This window comes from Piliocolobus tephrosceles, chromosome 1, assembly GCF_002776525.5.
Source record: "Piliocolobus tephrosceles isolate RC106 chromosome 1, ASM277652v3, whole genome shotgun sequence".
NCBI lineage: Eukaryota > Metazoa > Chordata > Mammalia > Primates > Cercopithecidae > Piliocolobus > Piliocolobus tephrosceles.
The window spans coordinates 25,986,303-26,002,637 of NC_045434.1; the positions used below are offsets into that span (position 1 = coordinate 25,986,303).

The 16,335-nt window shown below is 34.9% G+C and overlaps 1 protein-coding gene across 2 annotated transcripts in view; it reads right to left on the bottom strand.

The window, feature by feature from the left end:
* Positions 1–16,335, bottom strand: part of NME7 (NME/NM23 family member 7) — a 220,571-nt gene that overhangs the window by 151,548 nt on the left and 52,688 nt on the right. For both annotated transcript variants that reach the window (XM_023207111.3, XM_023207112.2), the window contains 2 exons: positions 13,385–13,592; positions 3,461–3,566 (listed from right to left, as the gene is read on the bottom strand). In XM_023207111.3, coding sequence (XP_023062879.1) covers positions 3,461–3,566; positions 13,385–13,592 — 314 coding nt within the window. The remainder of the gene's footprint in view (positions 1–3,460; positions 3,567–13,384; positions 13,593–16,335) is intronic.

The following is a 16,335-nucleotide window of genomic DNA, read 5'->3' on the forward strand; positions in this document are numbered from 1 at the left end:
TCTCTGGCTGCCCTTGACATTTTTTTTGGTCATTTCAACCTTAGTGAATTTGACAATTATGTGTCTTGGGGTTGCTCTTCTCGAGGGGTATCTTTGTGGTGTTCTCTGTATTTCCTGAATTTGAATGTCAGTCTGTATTGCTAGTTTGGGGAAGTTCTACTGGATAATATCCTGAAGAGTGTTTTCCAACTTGGTCCCATTCTCCCCGCCACTTTTAGGTACACCAATCAAACGCAGATTTGTCTTTTCACATAATCCCATATTTCTTGGAGGTTTTGTTCATTTCTTTTTTTTCTTTTTTCTCTAATCTTGTCATCTCTCTCTATTTCATTAAGTTGATCTTCAGTCACTGACATCCTTTCTTCCACTTGATCAATTTGTCTACTGATACTTGTGTATTATTCACGAAGTTCTTTTGCTGTGTTTTTCAGCTCCCTCAGGTCATTCATGTTCTTCTCTGCATTGGTTATTCTAGTTAGCAATTCGACTTGAGCTTTTTTTCATGTGTTTGTTGGGTGCATGGATATCTTCTTTATAAAAGGGTTTGTCCATATCCTTTGCCCTCTTTTTAATGAGGTTGTTTTTTCTTGTAAATTTAAGTCCCTTGTAGATTCCAGATATTAAACCTTTGTGAGATGGATAGATGGCAAAAATTTTCTCTCATTCTGCAGGCTGTCTATTCACTCTGATGATAGTTCATTTTGCTGTACAGAAGCTCTTTAGTTTAATTAGATCCAATCTGGCAATTTTTGTTTCTGTTGTAATTGCTTTTCACGTCTTATTCATGAAATTGTCGCCCATGCCTATGTCCTGAATTGTACTGACTAGCTTTTCTACCAGGGTTTTTATAGTTTTGGGTTTTAGATTTAAGTCTTTAATTCATCTCGAGTTAATTTTTTATACAGTGTAAGAAAGGGGTCCAGTTTCAATTTTCTCCATGTGGCTACCAGTTCTTCCAGCTAAATAAATAAATACAACTAGTATTTATTCTATACCACTTTATTTTATTTCAGTCTCCTTGCAACATATTTTTCCTTTAAAAGGATTAGACCAGATAAATTAAATTGAATAAAACATTTTAAGATGTCAAGGATAAGCTTTTTAAAAAGTTGATGCCAAAAAACAAGAACTTTTTCAAAATGTGAGTGCACTATGTGTGTGCATGTATATATGTATATTTACATAAATATACATGGGTGTATGTGTGTGCATGTGTGTGTGTGCAGGTTGAATATTCCTTACAGAAATGCTTGTGACAAGAAGTGTTTTGGATTTCAATTTTTTTTGGATTTTGAAATATCTGTAGATACGTATTTGTGGATCATCCCTAATTCAAAAATCTGATAAACATAAACCAGTGGTTGAAAATGCTACAATGACCATTTCCTTTGAGCTTCGTGTCTGTGCTCAAAAAGTTTTGGAGTTTGGAGTAATTTGGGTTCCAGATTTTTGGATTAGGGATACTACACCTGTGTAGACACTCACACACACACACACACACACACACACACACACACACACACACAATCTCCCCAGCTAAGAAAAATGAGTGAAACATAAAATCCCAGGTTTTTTTCCATAAATTTTCAACACCAGCCATTTCAAATATTACTATCACTTCCTATGGAATTGTTACTAACCATGTTCCATGTGACTTTTTTGTGGCTATTGCTGTTGGGGCAATAGAGTATAGAGGAAACAGAATGGAGATTAAAAACAAACAAACAAACAGGGTTTGCATCCTCGATTTCCATTCTAAATTAGGAGAAACAACTTAATCTCATGGAACCTTAGCTCGCCTATGTGGAAAAGAGCAACAAATTTACCTACTTGACAAACTTGCTGTGAAGATTAAAGATAATGTATAAGGAACCAGTCTGCTACCTGGCACATAGTGGTATATTCTCCGTAAGTGTTTGTTACCCATGCTGCATGTTAGTTCCTTATAATCATGGTCCTAAGGATTTACAATATACTAAAATACATTCTAAATAATTAAAGAAGTATTAATTATGCAGCAAGATCTTTAAGGCTCACATCCTTCCAACAAGTAATTCTATTTCTAGGAAGCTGGCCAGAGGAAAAGATTAGAGATATCATCAAATATTTATGTATAAAGATATTCTTCAAAGTTTTAATTTTAATACGAAAACACTGAAAACAACCTAAGTATCCAAATACCATACTACATTTATACAGTTGTTAAATATTAAATAATCTATTAAAATATTAATGAGGACTTAACAGTAGCCAGAAATGCTCACAAAAATTACATTTAAACAACAGCCCATAGACCTACATCTCAACCATTACATTCATGTGTATCAGTGTATACACATGCACAAACAAATGCAGAAAAAAAGGATTTGGAGGAAATGCATCAAAATATTAACTATGACTATCTTCAGGTGATTGGAATTCGGTAAGTTTTTACTCTGTTTTTAATGGTTTTTCTATTTTCCAATTTTTCTACTACATACATGGATTACTTTGATACTTAGAAGACATAAAATTTTTAAATCCATTCACTTCTGTATATTATTTAGTATATTTTAGTTTTTTAAGGGTGATCTTTTTAACCATATACCATCTTACTTCCAAAAATATTTGAGATACTTCACAAAAATATATACACCAGACTAAAATAAATAAAATAAATTGAAACAAAAATAAGAAAAGAACTTACAAACTATCTCCCTCTATATATGTATATATGCAAACATGTATTTACATACATATGTCAAAGAACTGTTTCAGATACAAAGAACTGAAGGAAATTTCTCTAGCTTTCTCAGGAAGGGTATACTGGAGGTATGGCAGATGTTGTTTTAATTTGTACAACAGGAGTGCTATTGGCTGGGCACAGTGGTTCATGCCTGTAATCCCAGCATTTTGGGAGGCCAAAGTGTGTGGATTATCTGAGGTCAAGGAGTTCAAGACCAGCCTGACCAATATGGTGAAACCCTGTCTCTACTAAAAATACAAAAATTAGCTGGGTATGGTGGTGTATGCCTGTAGTCCCAGCAACTCGGGAGGCTTAGGTTGCAGTAACTCAATATCATGCCACTGAACTCCAGCTTGGACAACAGAATGAGACTCTGTCTCAAAAAAAAAAAAGGAGTGCTAATTAGGTAAATTAGGTGAATCACAGTTTATGATTGGAAAGAGAGGAGGTGGACTAAAAGTCAATTAACCAAGACCTGCAACAGTATCACTGAGCCTGAGCATGATCGGCAACTCAAAGAACATCTCCTAAAAATGCACAAAGAAAAAGACAAATAAGAGATTTAGACAGATTTTCCCTTATATTTTGTCACCTTTACTCAAGTGCCTTCAAAGAAAAAAATGGAAACACTAAAAGTATACTTTAATTTCTATACATAAAGTACATCAAGAAAATAAACATTGCTCTCCTATTAAAAAAACGTATTGAATATGGTGTACTCAACAGAGCACTTACCTTCACTGACAGCATGGGGTTTAACAATGCAACAGGTACAATTGGTAAATTTAGCAGTGTTTGCCGGCCCACAACCTCCACTTGAAGGAAAAAACAACTCCATTTCCTAAAAACAGAGAGAAATGATTTTGACAAATGTGATCTCTTAGCTGGAGCTTACAAGATATTTCTGTGGGGGAGGAGGATCGTGCAATTACTTTTAGAGTTTCATATAAATTTTTTGTTTCAGATTTTCTAAAAATGAGTTTTACAAAGACACACTGATTAGATTAACCCTGTTTCAAGACTTATAACCAGAAGAGCATATAAAGAATTATCAATCAAAGCAATGAGAATATGCGTCATTTTGTTCCAGGAAAATAGTGGACAAAGACTTAATAAATTTTGAATATTGGAAATACCATTATAAAGTTCTTATTCTCCCCAAAGCATTAGTTAATTAGACACAAATTTAATTTTAAATTTTTCATTAAAACGTGTAAAATAAAATTTAACACTAGGAAATTTTATAGGAAGAAAGATTAATATCAGGAATCTGAGAACTACAGCTACTTAAAACTAACTATAGGCCTAGTATAAAATAAAATCAAATGATCCACGTTTTATAAACAGATTTAGGCTGTGTTATTCACATTGGATGTGGTTCACTAAAATGACAACCCAATCTGAACTAGCCATAAAGATGGTCACACTAATCAGTTCTTTTAATTACTTAGATGCTTTTCTGCCCCTAAGCTTTCACTGCTATTATTTTTACTATTCCCTGTAAAACCCTCTGACCCAAGCTCCAAAGAACCTTACCAATGTGTAAAGAGCCACCTCAAATACCACTTAGCACTAGGAGGCATTTCCTGATGCCTCCTGTCAGCAACCTTTACTCCCCCAAAGTTATAGTTATTTGGGTACTTGCCTTCCATCAAATTATAAATTTGAAAAAAAGGAACTAAGTTGCATAGCTCTGTAGGATCCATAGCACCTAAAACAATGCCTGGCTCAATGCAAATAGCCCTTGATATATATAAGCGATTGTTACTCAAATCCCTGTGTGTAGCCAAATCCATGCATGCTCAAGTCTGCAGTCAGCCCTGTGGAACCTGCTTATAGGAAAAGTCAAATCTATGTAGATGCGAGTTTCACATCCTGCAAATACTGTATTTTCAATCCTTCCATTGAAAAAAATTCACATATAAGTAGACCCGTGTAGTTCAAACCTGTGTTGTTTATGGGTTAACTGTATTTATTTTTCATTAAATTTAAAATGAAAAGATTATAGAATGTGTTAATATGCCACATTGATGAGCATTTTTTTAAACACAAGGACAATGAGGAATTATTCAAATAGTAGTGTATATACTTGAGCATTTCCAGTGGTAAGACATTAGAATAAAAAGTGTTCTATTCCTAAGATATCAAGTGCCTTTCTATCATATTGCTGCCATTATTTATTATTATTTTTAATTAATAACAACAGCAACTACCCCTTTTAGTCCTATACCAGATGCTTTGATTGCATGGTCCGAGAGAACCTGTATGGTACAGATGAAAATTCAAATACCTACAGGGACCTGGAGATGATCAATGAAGGAATGAAGTAGAAGTGGTGTGACAAGAGAACATGACAGAGTAGCAAACAGGAAAGGGCATGCCCTTTTGAGAGTTCCCATTGGTCTGTTCCCTTCACAACGAAACTCAAAAGAAATGTCTTTCTTTTCCATTTTTGCTTCCTCTCCTACAGTCTCTTTTAAACCCATAACCAATTAGGTTTTCATTCCACCAAAGCTGCTCATTAAAATCCCTTACTACCTCCATGTTGCTAAGTCCACTGGTTAATTACTCTCAGCCCTCACCTTACCTTACCAAACAGTATTTGACACAGTTTGTCACATCCTACACAACGGAATGTTTTCATTACTTGCCTTTCTTCCTACCTCACTGGCTACTCCTTCTCAGTCTCCTTCGATGGTTTTCTCCTATCTAGCTGACCTCTGTGTGTTGGAGAGTGCCAGGGCTTAGTTCATCTTTATTACTTGTTCACTAGCAGTTTCTCAATGAATGTGTGGGAATGACTGAAATTCAGCAGCTAATAAATTCTGCATGTGCTAAACAAAATAAATGTATCCAGTGTAATAAATGAGAAAAATAAGACTCAGAAAGCTTAAGTAACAAGCCCTTACAAGTTACCAAGTGGCAAAGCCAGGATTCAAATCCAAGTGACTGTAGTTCCAAAAACCCTGTACTTTTTCTATTATCTGTCTTTCCAAAGTGAAAAGCAGTACTAAATTGTTCTATCTCTAGTTTAACAAATTATTTAATAATTAGCTGACCAATTATTTTTGTCTTAACTTTCCTTTAATTCCTTTTCTCACTCAATTTCTAAAAATAAAAATGCCAGCTTTCCAAGTACCCAGATTTTCAAGTACCATATTTACCTATGCTGAATAAATATTTATTTATAAAGCATAAAGATTTTACATAAATACCTCTTCTTAGTGAAACGTGAATAAGAGCGCTTTTACCAGGTCATTGTTATGGCAATTAATTGAAAGTCTTTACACAACAAATAAAGTCACAAAAATAATATCTGTGTTCCTTTGGGATTTGAGGGGCTAAAATATTTTGTATAAAATCTGTTCTTCCAAAGATTCTTGCTATTATCCTTGTCCCTTTACATTTTCCTAAATTCCCTAGTAGGAAAGAATAAATATTAATAGCTTTACAAAAAACTAAAAATTCAGACTCAATTTGAAAGCTTTAGGTATATAATTTTTTAATTTTTTAAACAAATTATAAAATATAGAGTTGTACTACTTCATTAAGTTTCACCCTGATAGGATTTCCTGGTAATTTCACTAAAACATTTGTAATTAATCTGTACTAATAATTTTATTATGATAATAAAAGTATGGTTAAATGGTGGTCAGTTAAAAGTTTCTCCAAAACCTTTTACTTGTAATAGTAATTTAAAATGGATTATCATTTCTGTAAATGTTCCAAATTAAAATAGTATAGATCAATGAAACAGAACAGAGGCCTCAGAAGTAACGACACACATCTCCAACCATCTGATCTTTAACAAACCTGACAAAAACAAGCAATGGTGAAAGGATTCCCTATTTAATAAATGGTGTTGGGAAAACTGGCTAGCCATAAGCAGAAAACAGAAACTGGACCCCTTCCTTTCATCCTCTTCAAAATTTAACTCAAGATGGACAAAGACGTAAACATAAGACCTAAAACCATAAAAACTCTAGAAGAAAATCTCAGCAATACCATTCAGGATATAGGCATAGGCAAAGACCTCTTGACTAAAATACCAAAAGCAATGGCAACAAAAGCCAAAGTTGACAAATGGGATCCAATTAAACTAAAAAGCTTCTGCATAGCAAAAGAGAAACTATCATCAGAGTGAACAGGTAACCTATAGAATGGGAGAAAATTTTTGCTATCTATTCATCTGACAAAGGGTTACTATCCAGAATCTACAAGGAACTTAAACAAATTTACAAGAAAAAAACAAACAGCCCCATCAAAAATTGGGCACAGTTTATGAACAGACACTTCTCAAAAGAAGACATTTATGCAGCCAACAAACATATGAGAAAAAAGCTCATCACTGGTCATTAGAGAAATGCAAATCAAAACCACAATGAGATACCATCTCATGCCAGTTAGAATGATGATCATTAAAAAGTCAGGAAACAACAGATGCTGGAGAGGATGTGGAGAAATAGAAATGCTTTTACACTGTTGGTGGGAGTGTAAATTAGTTCAACCTTTGTGGAAGACAGTGTGGTAATTCCTCAACGATCTAGAACCAGAAATAGCATTTGACCAGCAATCCCATTTCTGGATATATACCCAAAGGATTGTAAACCATTCTATTATAAAGACACATGCACACATATGTTTATTTCAGCACTATTCACAATAGCAAAGACTTGGATGGAACCAAGCCAAATGCCCATCAATGATAGACTGAATTAAGAAAATGTGGCACTTGAATTTGATTCTGGGAATAATGGAGTACTTTAAAATATCTTCAGTAGTCATGAGATGGATGGATTAATATTTTTAGATAACTCGTTCTGAAACCCATGTGGAAGATACATGTGAGGTAGAAAAGTATATTCCAGGACTCTTGCAGCAGCCCAGGTCAGAACTAGAAGAGTGATGGTAGGAATACAGAGAAAGGGAATAATTCAAGAAAATGTTTAGAAATGTTAGAAAAACCTACAAGATCTTTTGCTGATTCTAATGGGGGATAAAGAGGGCAAAATAAAGAATCCTGGCTCCCAAATTTCTTTCCTAGAGATGTACCAAATACACAAGGAATACTTTGGTAAATTATAATCAGCACAGGCTGGGCATGGTGGCTTATGCCTGTAATCCCAGCATTTTGGGAGGACAAGAAGGAGGACCACTTGAGATCAGGAGTTTGAGACCAGACTGGGCAATATAACAAGACCCTGTCTTTACAAAAAAATTAAAAAATTAGCTGGACATGGTGGTACACGCTTGCAGTCCTAGCTACTTGGGAGGCTGAGGCAAGTGGATGGCTTGAGCCCATGAGTTCAAAGTTATAAAGAGCTATTATTACACCAACCACTGTATTCCAGCTTGGGCAGCAGAGTGAAACTCTGTCTCAAAAAAAAAAAAAAAAAAAAAATTGTAATCAGTTCTGTTTTAAATGTATTGTTTCTACGTAAGTCTGAAACTCTAAGGACAATCCTAGATATAAACTTAAGTTAATTTACATTTTTCCATATAAAATTATCTCACACAATTTATTGACGAATCAATCTATCCCTTGTCCACTGATTTATAATGGCACCAACTTCTCATTATATGTGGGTCATCTCTTGAGCACTCTAGACTGTTGCACTGATATACTTGCCTACTCCCATGCTAATATCACAGTTTTTCCTACTAAAGATTATGAAAAGTCTTGATATACCTTAAAATAAGTCTCACCCTATCATCACCACATCTTTTTCTCCCTCTTCAAAACTGTCTTAACTGTTCTGGGCCCTTGGCTGTTTCATAAGTTTGTTAAACTTCATGAAAATCTGTTCTAAGATTTTGAATGAAATTACACAATTTATAGATCACCTTGGAGAGAACTGCTATCTTCAGGATACTGACTCTTCCCATTCATAAATGTGGCATCTATCTTCATTTATTTATGTCTTTTGTTATTGTCCACAATAAATACTTATAATTTTCTCCATAAAGGTTTCCCACATCTTTTGTTCAATTTATTCTAGGTGTCGTAGACTTTTTTTTAACCATGTGAATGGAAATCTCTTCTAAAATTACATTTTCTAACTGGTTATTTCAAGTATATCAAGATTACTATTGATTTTTGTATATCAAAATTAGATCCAGTACATATTACAGATACAGGTTTGGGGAGCACCATGAAAGTAAAATAATAATAAAAGATAACATCCATTCATTAAATACTATGTTCCAGGTACTATACTAAGCACTGAAATAATTTCTTTTAATCCTCAAAGACCACTACAATGCAGGTTCAATCATGATCTTACTTTACAGACTAGGAAACTGAAAATTAGAGCAAGAAAGGGAGTAAACCAAGAAGAGAAGCCTGCACAATACCAATGTCTGAAAGGACAAGTGAAGGAAGAAAAACCAATTAGTAAGACACAAATCATGGTCTCTAAAGACAGTATTTTCAGAACTGATGAAAATAATGCCAAATTTTAACAATTGCTCACAAATGAGTAGTCAAAGATAACTGAGGAATGAAAACAGTGAGCATAAGTCTATGTTTTGGTAAAATCTGGAAAGATGGAATCAAAAATTAAACAATAACTAATAGGAACTCAAGGTAAAGAAGAAGCTGTTTGGGGCTACATAAGTGTGGGGCTGTGATGTTTTTCAATTTTTTAAGACCTATGGTCTTTGCTTCTTCACATAAGCTCTATTTTCCAGCTACAATATTTTTCCTTAATTCTTAGAGCCACCTAACATAATGTCAACAACACTCACTCTTCCCAAGACAAGGGTAAAAATATATATATATATCCTAAAAGGTTCATACAAATAATAGGATATTTCAGGGACTAACAGCAGAAAGAGGTTAAAAAAATTAAATGCACAAAATATAAACAAATATGTTTAAGACATTTCTTTAGGTTAAATGGCAATGGTAGCTGCTTTGGATTGGATATTTGTTCCTTCCAAATCTCATGTTGAAATTTCATCCCCAATGTTGGAGGTGGGGTCTAATGGGAGGTTTGGATAGTAGGGGTAAATTCCATGAATAGAATAATGCCCTCCCTCCGAGGTGAGCAAGTTTTCCCTCTATTAGTGCCACTGAAAGCTGGTTGTTAAAAATAGCCTGACACCTCTCCCTGTGGCCTGCTTCTTCGCTTACCATGTGATCTGTGCAAATGCAGGCTCCCTTTTACCTTCCATCATGAGTGGAAGCTGCCTGAGACCCTCACGAGATGCAGATGCCCAATCTTGGACTTCCCAGCCATCAGGACTATGAGCCAAATAAACCTTTTCCCTATATAAACGACCCAGCTTCAGGTATTCCTTCACAGCAACACAAAATGGACTAAGACAGTAACTAACTTAGCAAAAGTTGCTCCACTACAAGATATAACTAAAATCTGACAAGTATATTTGTGCTCAAATTTATTAAATGATCTAGTAGAAACAAAAAAGAAATGGATGCCATAAGGTGGTAATAGGGTGAAATAGGCAGGAAATATCAGTAAACATGGTAGTGACTTTCAGTTCAGCCTCAATTATTTCCTTCATTAATTAGTTATGTTGATTATTTTTATAATGCTTTAAAATATGATTGGTAATTTAACTATACAAACAATACCACATTTACAGTAAATGTCTACTACTAAGATATGGTCAAAGACTATAAGTGCTTTCTTGCAGGTATCTTTAACTTCCTTAACACTTTAATCACATTTGTTTCACAAAACCACAGCCATGGTTAAAGCCAACTCTCCACCTACTCCTTACCTTCAGCCATGCAGTTGAACCGGCTGGAGAACCACACTCATAATTCATGGCCATGAACACGAGATGGGCCATTAATTCAGCATAGCAATCACACACTACATTTCCCTGATTTATTCCTTTTCCAGATGACCATTTCACCTATTTTTCTCTCCCTTCAGACCAACCAATACATTATCCCTCATCCTCACTTTTAGCTGTTTTGATCTTGCTTCCTACTTAAGAATCAGCATCTGTGTTCACATATTCTCCTTTCCCATCTGTTGCTACAGACGAGTATCTGAGATGCGCGCCTGCCAATCTCTCCACCTGGGTTCTAATTTCCATTTCCTTTTGCCTAATTAATGAAATTGCTCCAACAAGTCTCCCTCTTTTTCCTACATCATCAATTTTTTACCTAAAACCTCTCATTTAAAAAAAAATTTGATCCTGCTTTTCTTGACAGCTACCACCTCATCTCTTTGCAGGAAAACTCCTCAAAAGGAAAAGTTGTCTATATTCCTAACTCTAATTCCTGTCCCACAATTTTCTTTTGAGTCTACTCCACACAGGGTTTTGCCTCTACCTCCCCATCAACATTGACCTTACAAAGTTCACCAATGATATCCACATTGCAAAATTTAACAATCCATTCTCAGTCCTCTTCTTACTTGATATATCTGCCTTATTTGACACCACTAGTCATTCTTTCATTTTAGAATATTTGATTCACTTGGCCTCTAGGGCGTAATTATCTCTCAGTTTTTCCTCTTACCTCTCTGGTGGCTCCTCCTCAACCTCCTTTACTGCCTTCTTCTCCTTGACCTTTTCTCAAGAGGCAGCTTCATCTTTGGTGCTCTTTCCTTCTCTATCTACACCTTCTCCTTGGTAATCTCAACCAGTCTCCCGGCATTAAATACTATTTATGTGCTGATAACTCCAAGCTGTATACTAATTTTTTTCATTCATCAGTCTAATTGGATAACTAACAAACAGGTTAAGTTTATAAATGTCCAAAACGTAACTCCTGATTGTCTATTCATTCTGACTCTAGCCACAGTTTGCCTCATTTTAGTTTATGTAAATTCTATCCTTCTGTTAATCAGGCTAAGAACTTTGGAGTAATCCTTGGTATCTTTTTCTCATACTCTACATTCAGTCTAGCAGAAAATCTTGTTTCTTTGATCTTCAACCATTAATATATATTTTAAAATATATTTGTATACTTCTTTCATTATTACCACCTGGGTCCAAGCAATCATCTCGCTGGGTTATTCCAACAAACTCCTGATTAGGCTCCCTGTTGTCATTTTTGCCCGCTATAGTCATTCTTTTTTTTTTTTTTTTTCCGAGATGGAGTCTGACTCAGTCACCCAGGCTAGAGCACAGTGGCGTGATCTCAGCTCACTGCAACCTCCACCTCCCTGGTTCAAGCAATTTTCCTGCCTCAGCCTCTGGAGTAGCTGGGATTATAGGTGGGCACCACCACACCTAGCTAATTTTTGTATTTTTAGTAGAAACAGGGTTTTACCATGTTGGCCAGGCTGGTCTTGAACTCCTGACCTCAAGTGATCTGCCCACCTCGGCCTCCCAAAGTGCTGGGATTACAGGCGTGAGCCACCACTCCCGGCCTCTATAGTCATTCTTAATGCAACAGCCAGAATGATCCTTTTAAATGGCAAGTGGAACATATCAGTTCTTTGCTCAAAACCCTAAAACGGCTCTATTTTTTCAGAGAGAAATGTAAAAGTGCTACTATGGCCTATAAGACCATATAATCTTTCCCCTAATTACCTCTGTAACCTCTCACCCTCTTCCTCCCTCTCTCATTCCTATCCAACCACACTGTCCTCTTTGCTGTTAGTTGACTATTCTAGACAGAAATATGCTATTCAAGGAATAGCGAGATGGTTAGTATGCCTGGAACACAGTGATTAAGATAGAGATTGATCAAAGATACAGTTAGAGATAGATAGGGGCCAGACTAGATAGAGCATTGGAGGCTACAATAAAGACCGTAGATTTTATTCTAGAAGAGACAGAAATTCACTGAAGGGTTTTCAGCAGGTGAATGTTAATCTGATTTGTCTTTAAAAGATCACTGGGCATAGTTAATTGTACTTGGGCAAGGTAAAATTTTCATAAATTGAGTGTAAGAAAAGAGGAGAAAATAATTTTGAGGCTATTGTAGCAGTTCTGGCAAAATACATTAGTGATTTAGACCACAATGATCAGATTCAGGGTTTATTCTGAAAGAGCTGAAGGGACTTGCTGATGAAATGGTAAGAAAAAGGAGGAAATCAATTATAAAACTGTCTAATATTGTTTCATTGCAAACACAACCAGATTAAAAACTACTTTAAGTGAGACACTTCTCACAATGCTAAAAATAAACTTACACTTCATTAATTCAACCTCAGCATAAATCCAATATAATGCTTTATTTATATGGATTTAAAAATAAGGAGTAGAGAAACTTTCATAAACACTAGGTATATATAGGAAAATAATAAGATGTTAAGCTTGAAAGTACAGTGTTAGGTCTGAATCAAAAGGTAATATCTCCAATTATATCTTCTTTATAATATCTCCAATTATATCTTCTTTTTAATATCTGCTAGCCATAAACTGGTATTCTTACATGAATTCAATAATTCAAACATTTAGGAGCCTCAGTAATTTAAGTCTTTGGAACAAGAAACAGGATGAGAAGTATTGTATTGGAGAACACTTACATTGATCATGATCAGGTTACCAGTTCACAAAGGAGATATACTGAAACACTGTTTGATACTAGGCAAAATGTCAAAGGTTTTCTCTACTACTAGATCAGTGGCATAAATCCACCCTAAGTCACCAGTGACAGAAATGCTTTACTTTCATATAAAACATTTAAAAGAACTAGAAGAGAATTAAAATATTTTTAAAACTCCTTACTCTGGCCGCAGAAGCAAAAGAATCAGGGCCATGCGCTGCATTTCTTATGCCATCTGTTCCAAAGAGGGCTCTAATGCTTCCAGAAGCATCTGTGCGTGCCACCCCAGAGTTTGCAGGTCCCAGCAGTCTTTTCCATTCACATATAGCATCATCTCTTAAAATCTCCATGGCAATAACAGGACCAGTTGTAATAAACTGGATCAGCTCACTGCAAAACAGATAGAAGATTAGTTTGCTTCTTCTTTTTGTCGACCTAGTTATCTATCTTAACAACAGGATATATTTAAATTGGATTATTTCAACATAGACACGAATATTAATAATCTTAGAACCATTGAGAATAGTTAATTTTACATGGGCAGGAGAAATTTTTCGTAAATTGACTGTCTTGCAGTGGCTCAATTCACTTCAAATCACTAGTAATGTCAAATTACTGTTAGCAGAAAAATCACTGTTCTGTTAAATTAAGACTGTTTCATGACTTAAAATGCATATTGTTGACCTATGCTTTTCCCAGTGCTCTAACAGGTACAGAGGATTTTCCTTTTTATTTAAATGTGTTTACCACTGCAGTCAAGTACAATTTCACAATATACAAATTGATGACAGGGATGGATGTCTTGTAACATATTTTTAGAAAGAATTTATTTATTTCTTGTGTAAAACTATTAGAATTCATGGACTGACAAAGAACTCTCTCAACCAATAAACACTGAGTTGGTTTGGTGATTTAAAAAAGAAAACCCAGAAGGCTTCAAGAAATATCCTTTTATTAGTGTAAAAACTACTCTGGATTATTTCTGTATTAAATTATTAAAGCTTATGCATAGGTTCTTGATTAAAAATCCAGCACTGAGTCACAGTCCCCCAAGGTATAAAAAACAATATCTCATTTTATTTTCTACTTTTATATGTGTACAGGATGCAATGACAAGTTTAACTATGAAATAAGTGACATCCTCCCTCTGACTGTATTAAGCAGGGACATAGTACTTTTTAGAGTAAGCCCATGTTTTTCTCTCATCCAAAGTAGAGAGAAGAGACCCTCCTGGAGAAAGGAGCATGGTGTGACAGGCTGTTTTGTGCCCACTAACTTACGATTATTTTTTACACACTTCCTTCCACCCTGTACCATGTTATATGTCACCTCCCCTCAGTACTTCCTTTTTAAAACACTCCCATTCGTTTTGAAGAATATTTCTAAGAAATAATATGTACAAAAAAGTATTCTTCTACCCTATCTTCTTCACCCTAAGAAGTCTATAACTCCTTATACATTTTCTGCCAAACCTTTGATGCCAAAACAAACAAAACCCCCAAGACCAACCATTAGATTAAAAAAACCCAAATCAAGGGAGCAAACCATGTTTATTCACTCAGTAAGCATTTAATAATTACCTACAACATATCAGCCTCTGTACCATAAAAAAAAATCCCCCCTTTGAGACACTTACAATCTAATAATGCCCTATTAATACAGAATTCTCAAAACACACAATCAAACAAGCCTATGAACATGGCATGTAACAATACAGGGAATGATGTGCCTGATCATAGACACTGTTTCATGCAGTTACTTCACCTAGTCTATTGTTACATCGTTCTCATTAACAGGCAACTAGTTAATCCATTCTTATAATAAAATTTACTGCATGCAAATCACATGTAAATCATTAGACTAGGAGTTGTAATTCAATTCTATAAACATATACAAAGTTTATACCAAAAGATAATTTCCACCAATTTTCTAGAAAATTGTATATGGCTATTCTAACAAGACTTAGGAATATATTATAATGCTTGATTTGAAATAATCTATAGCATAATAATTTTCTTATATAAATTTTTTTTTAAACCCACTACTCAGTGCAGGATATCAAATATTAAACCCACTACTCAGTGCAGGATATCGGCCATTTCATTTGGCTGATACAACATTCTTTCTTATTAGAAGTGTAAATACTCTTTGTCTGTCAACAGTAACATGAGTATGCAAAATATTCACTTAAATTTAATTACATGTCAAATATTTAGAATATATAGATTCAGTGTAACATATTATTTGTTATATGTCAAGGAACAAAATATATATCAAACTAGTTAAAATAGAAGGGTTCCATGAACATTGCTTTATGTATACAAGACTACCAAAATAATTTAAAAGTACAACGGGCTACAGTAACCAAAACAGCATGGTACTGGTACAAAAACAGACACACAGATCACTGGAACATAATAGAGAACCCAGAAATAAAGCCACACATCTACAGCCATCTGAACTTTGACAAAGTCAACAAAAATAAGCAATGGGGAAAGGATTCTCTATTCAATAAATGGTGCTGGGATACCTGTCAAGCCATAAGCAGAAGAATGAAACTGGCCCCCTAATTTTAACCATACACAAAACTTCACTCAAGATGGATTAAAGATTTGAAAGTAAGACCTCAAACTGTAAGAATCCTAGAAGAAAACCTAGGAAACACCATTCTGGACATTGGCCTTGGGAAAGAATTTATGACTAAGTCCTCGAAAGTAATGGCAACAAAAACAAAAATCGACAAGTGGGACTAAAGAGCTTCTGCACAGAAAGCTTCCGCACTAGCAACAGAGTAAAAAGACAACCTACAGAATGGGAGAAAATATTTGCAAACTATGCATTCAACAAAGGACTAATATGCAGAATCTGTAAGGACCTTAAACAATCAAACAAGCATGAAACAACCCCACTAAAAAAATGAGCAAAAGACATGAATACACACTTCTCAAAAGAACATACAAGCAGCCAATAAGCATATGAAAAAATGTTCAATATCACTAATCATCAGAGAAATGCAAATCAAAACCACAATGAGATACCATCTCACACCAGTCAGAATGGCTATTATTAAAAAGTCAAAAAATAAACATGCTGGCAAGACTACAGAGAAAAGGGAATGCTTATACACTGTTGG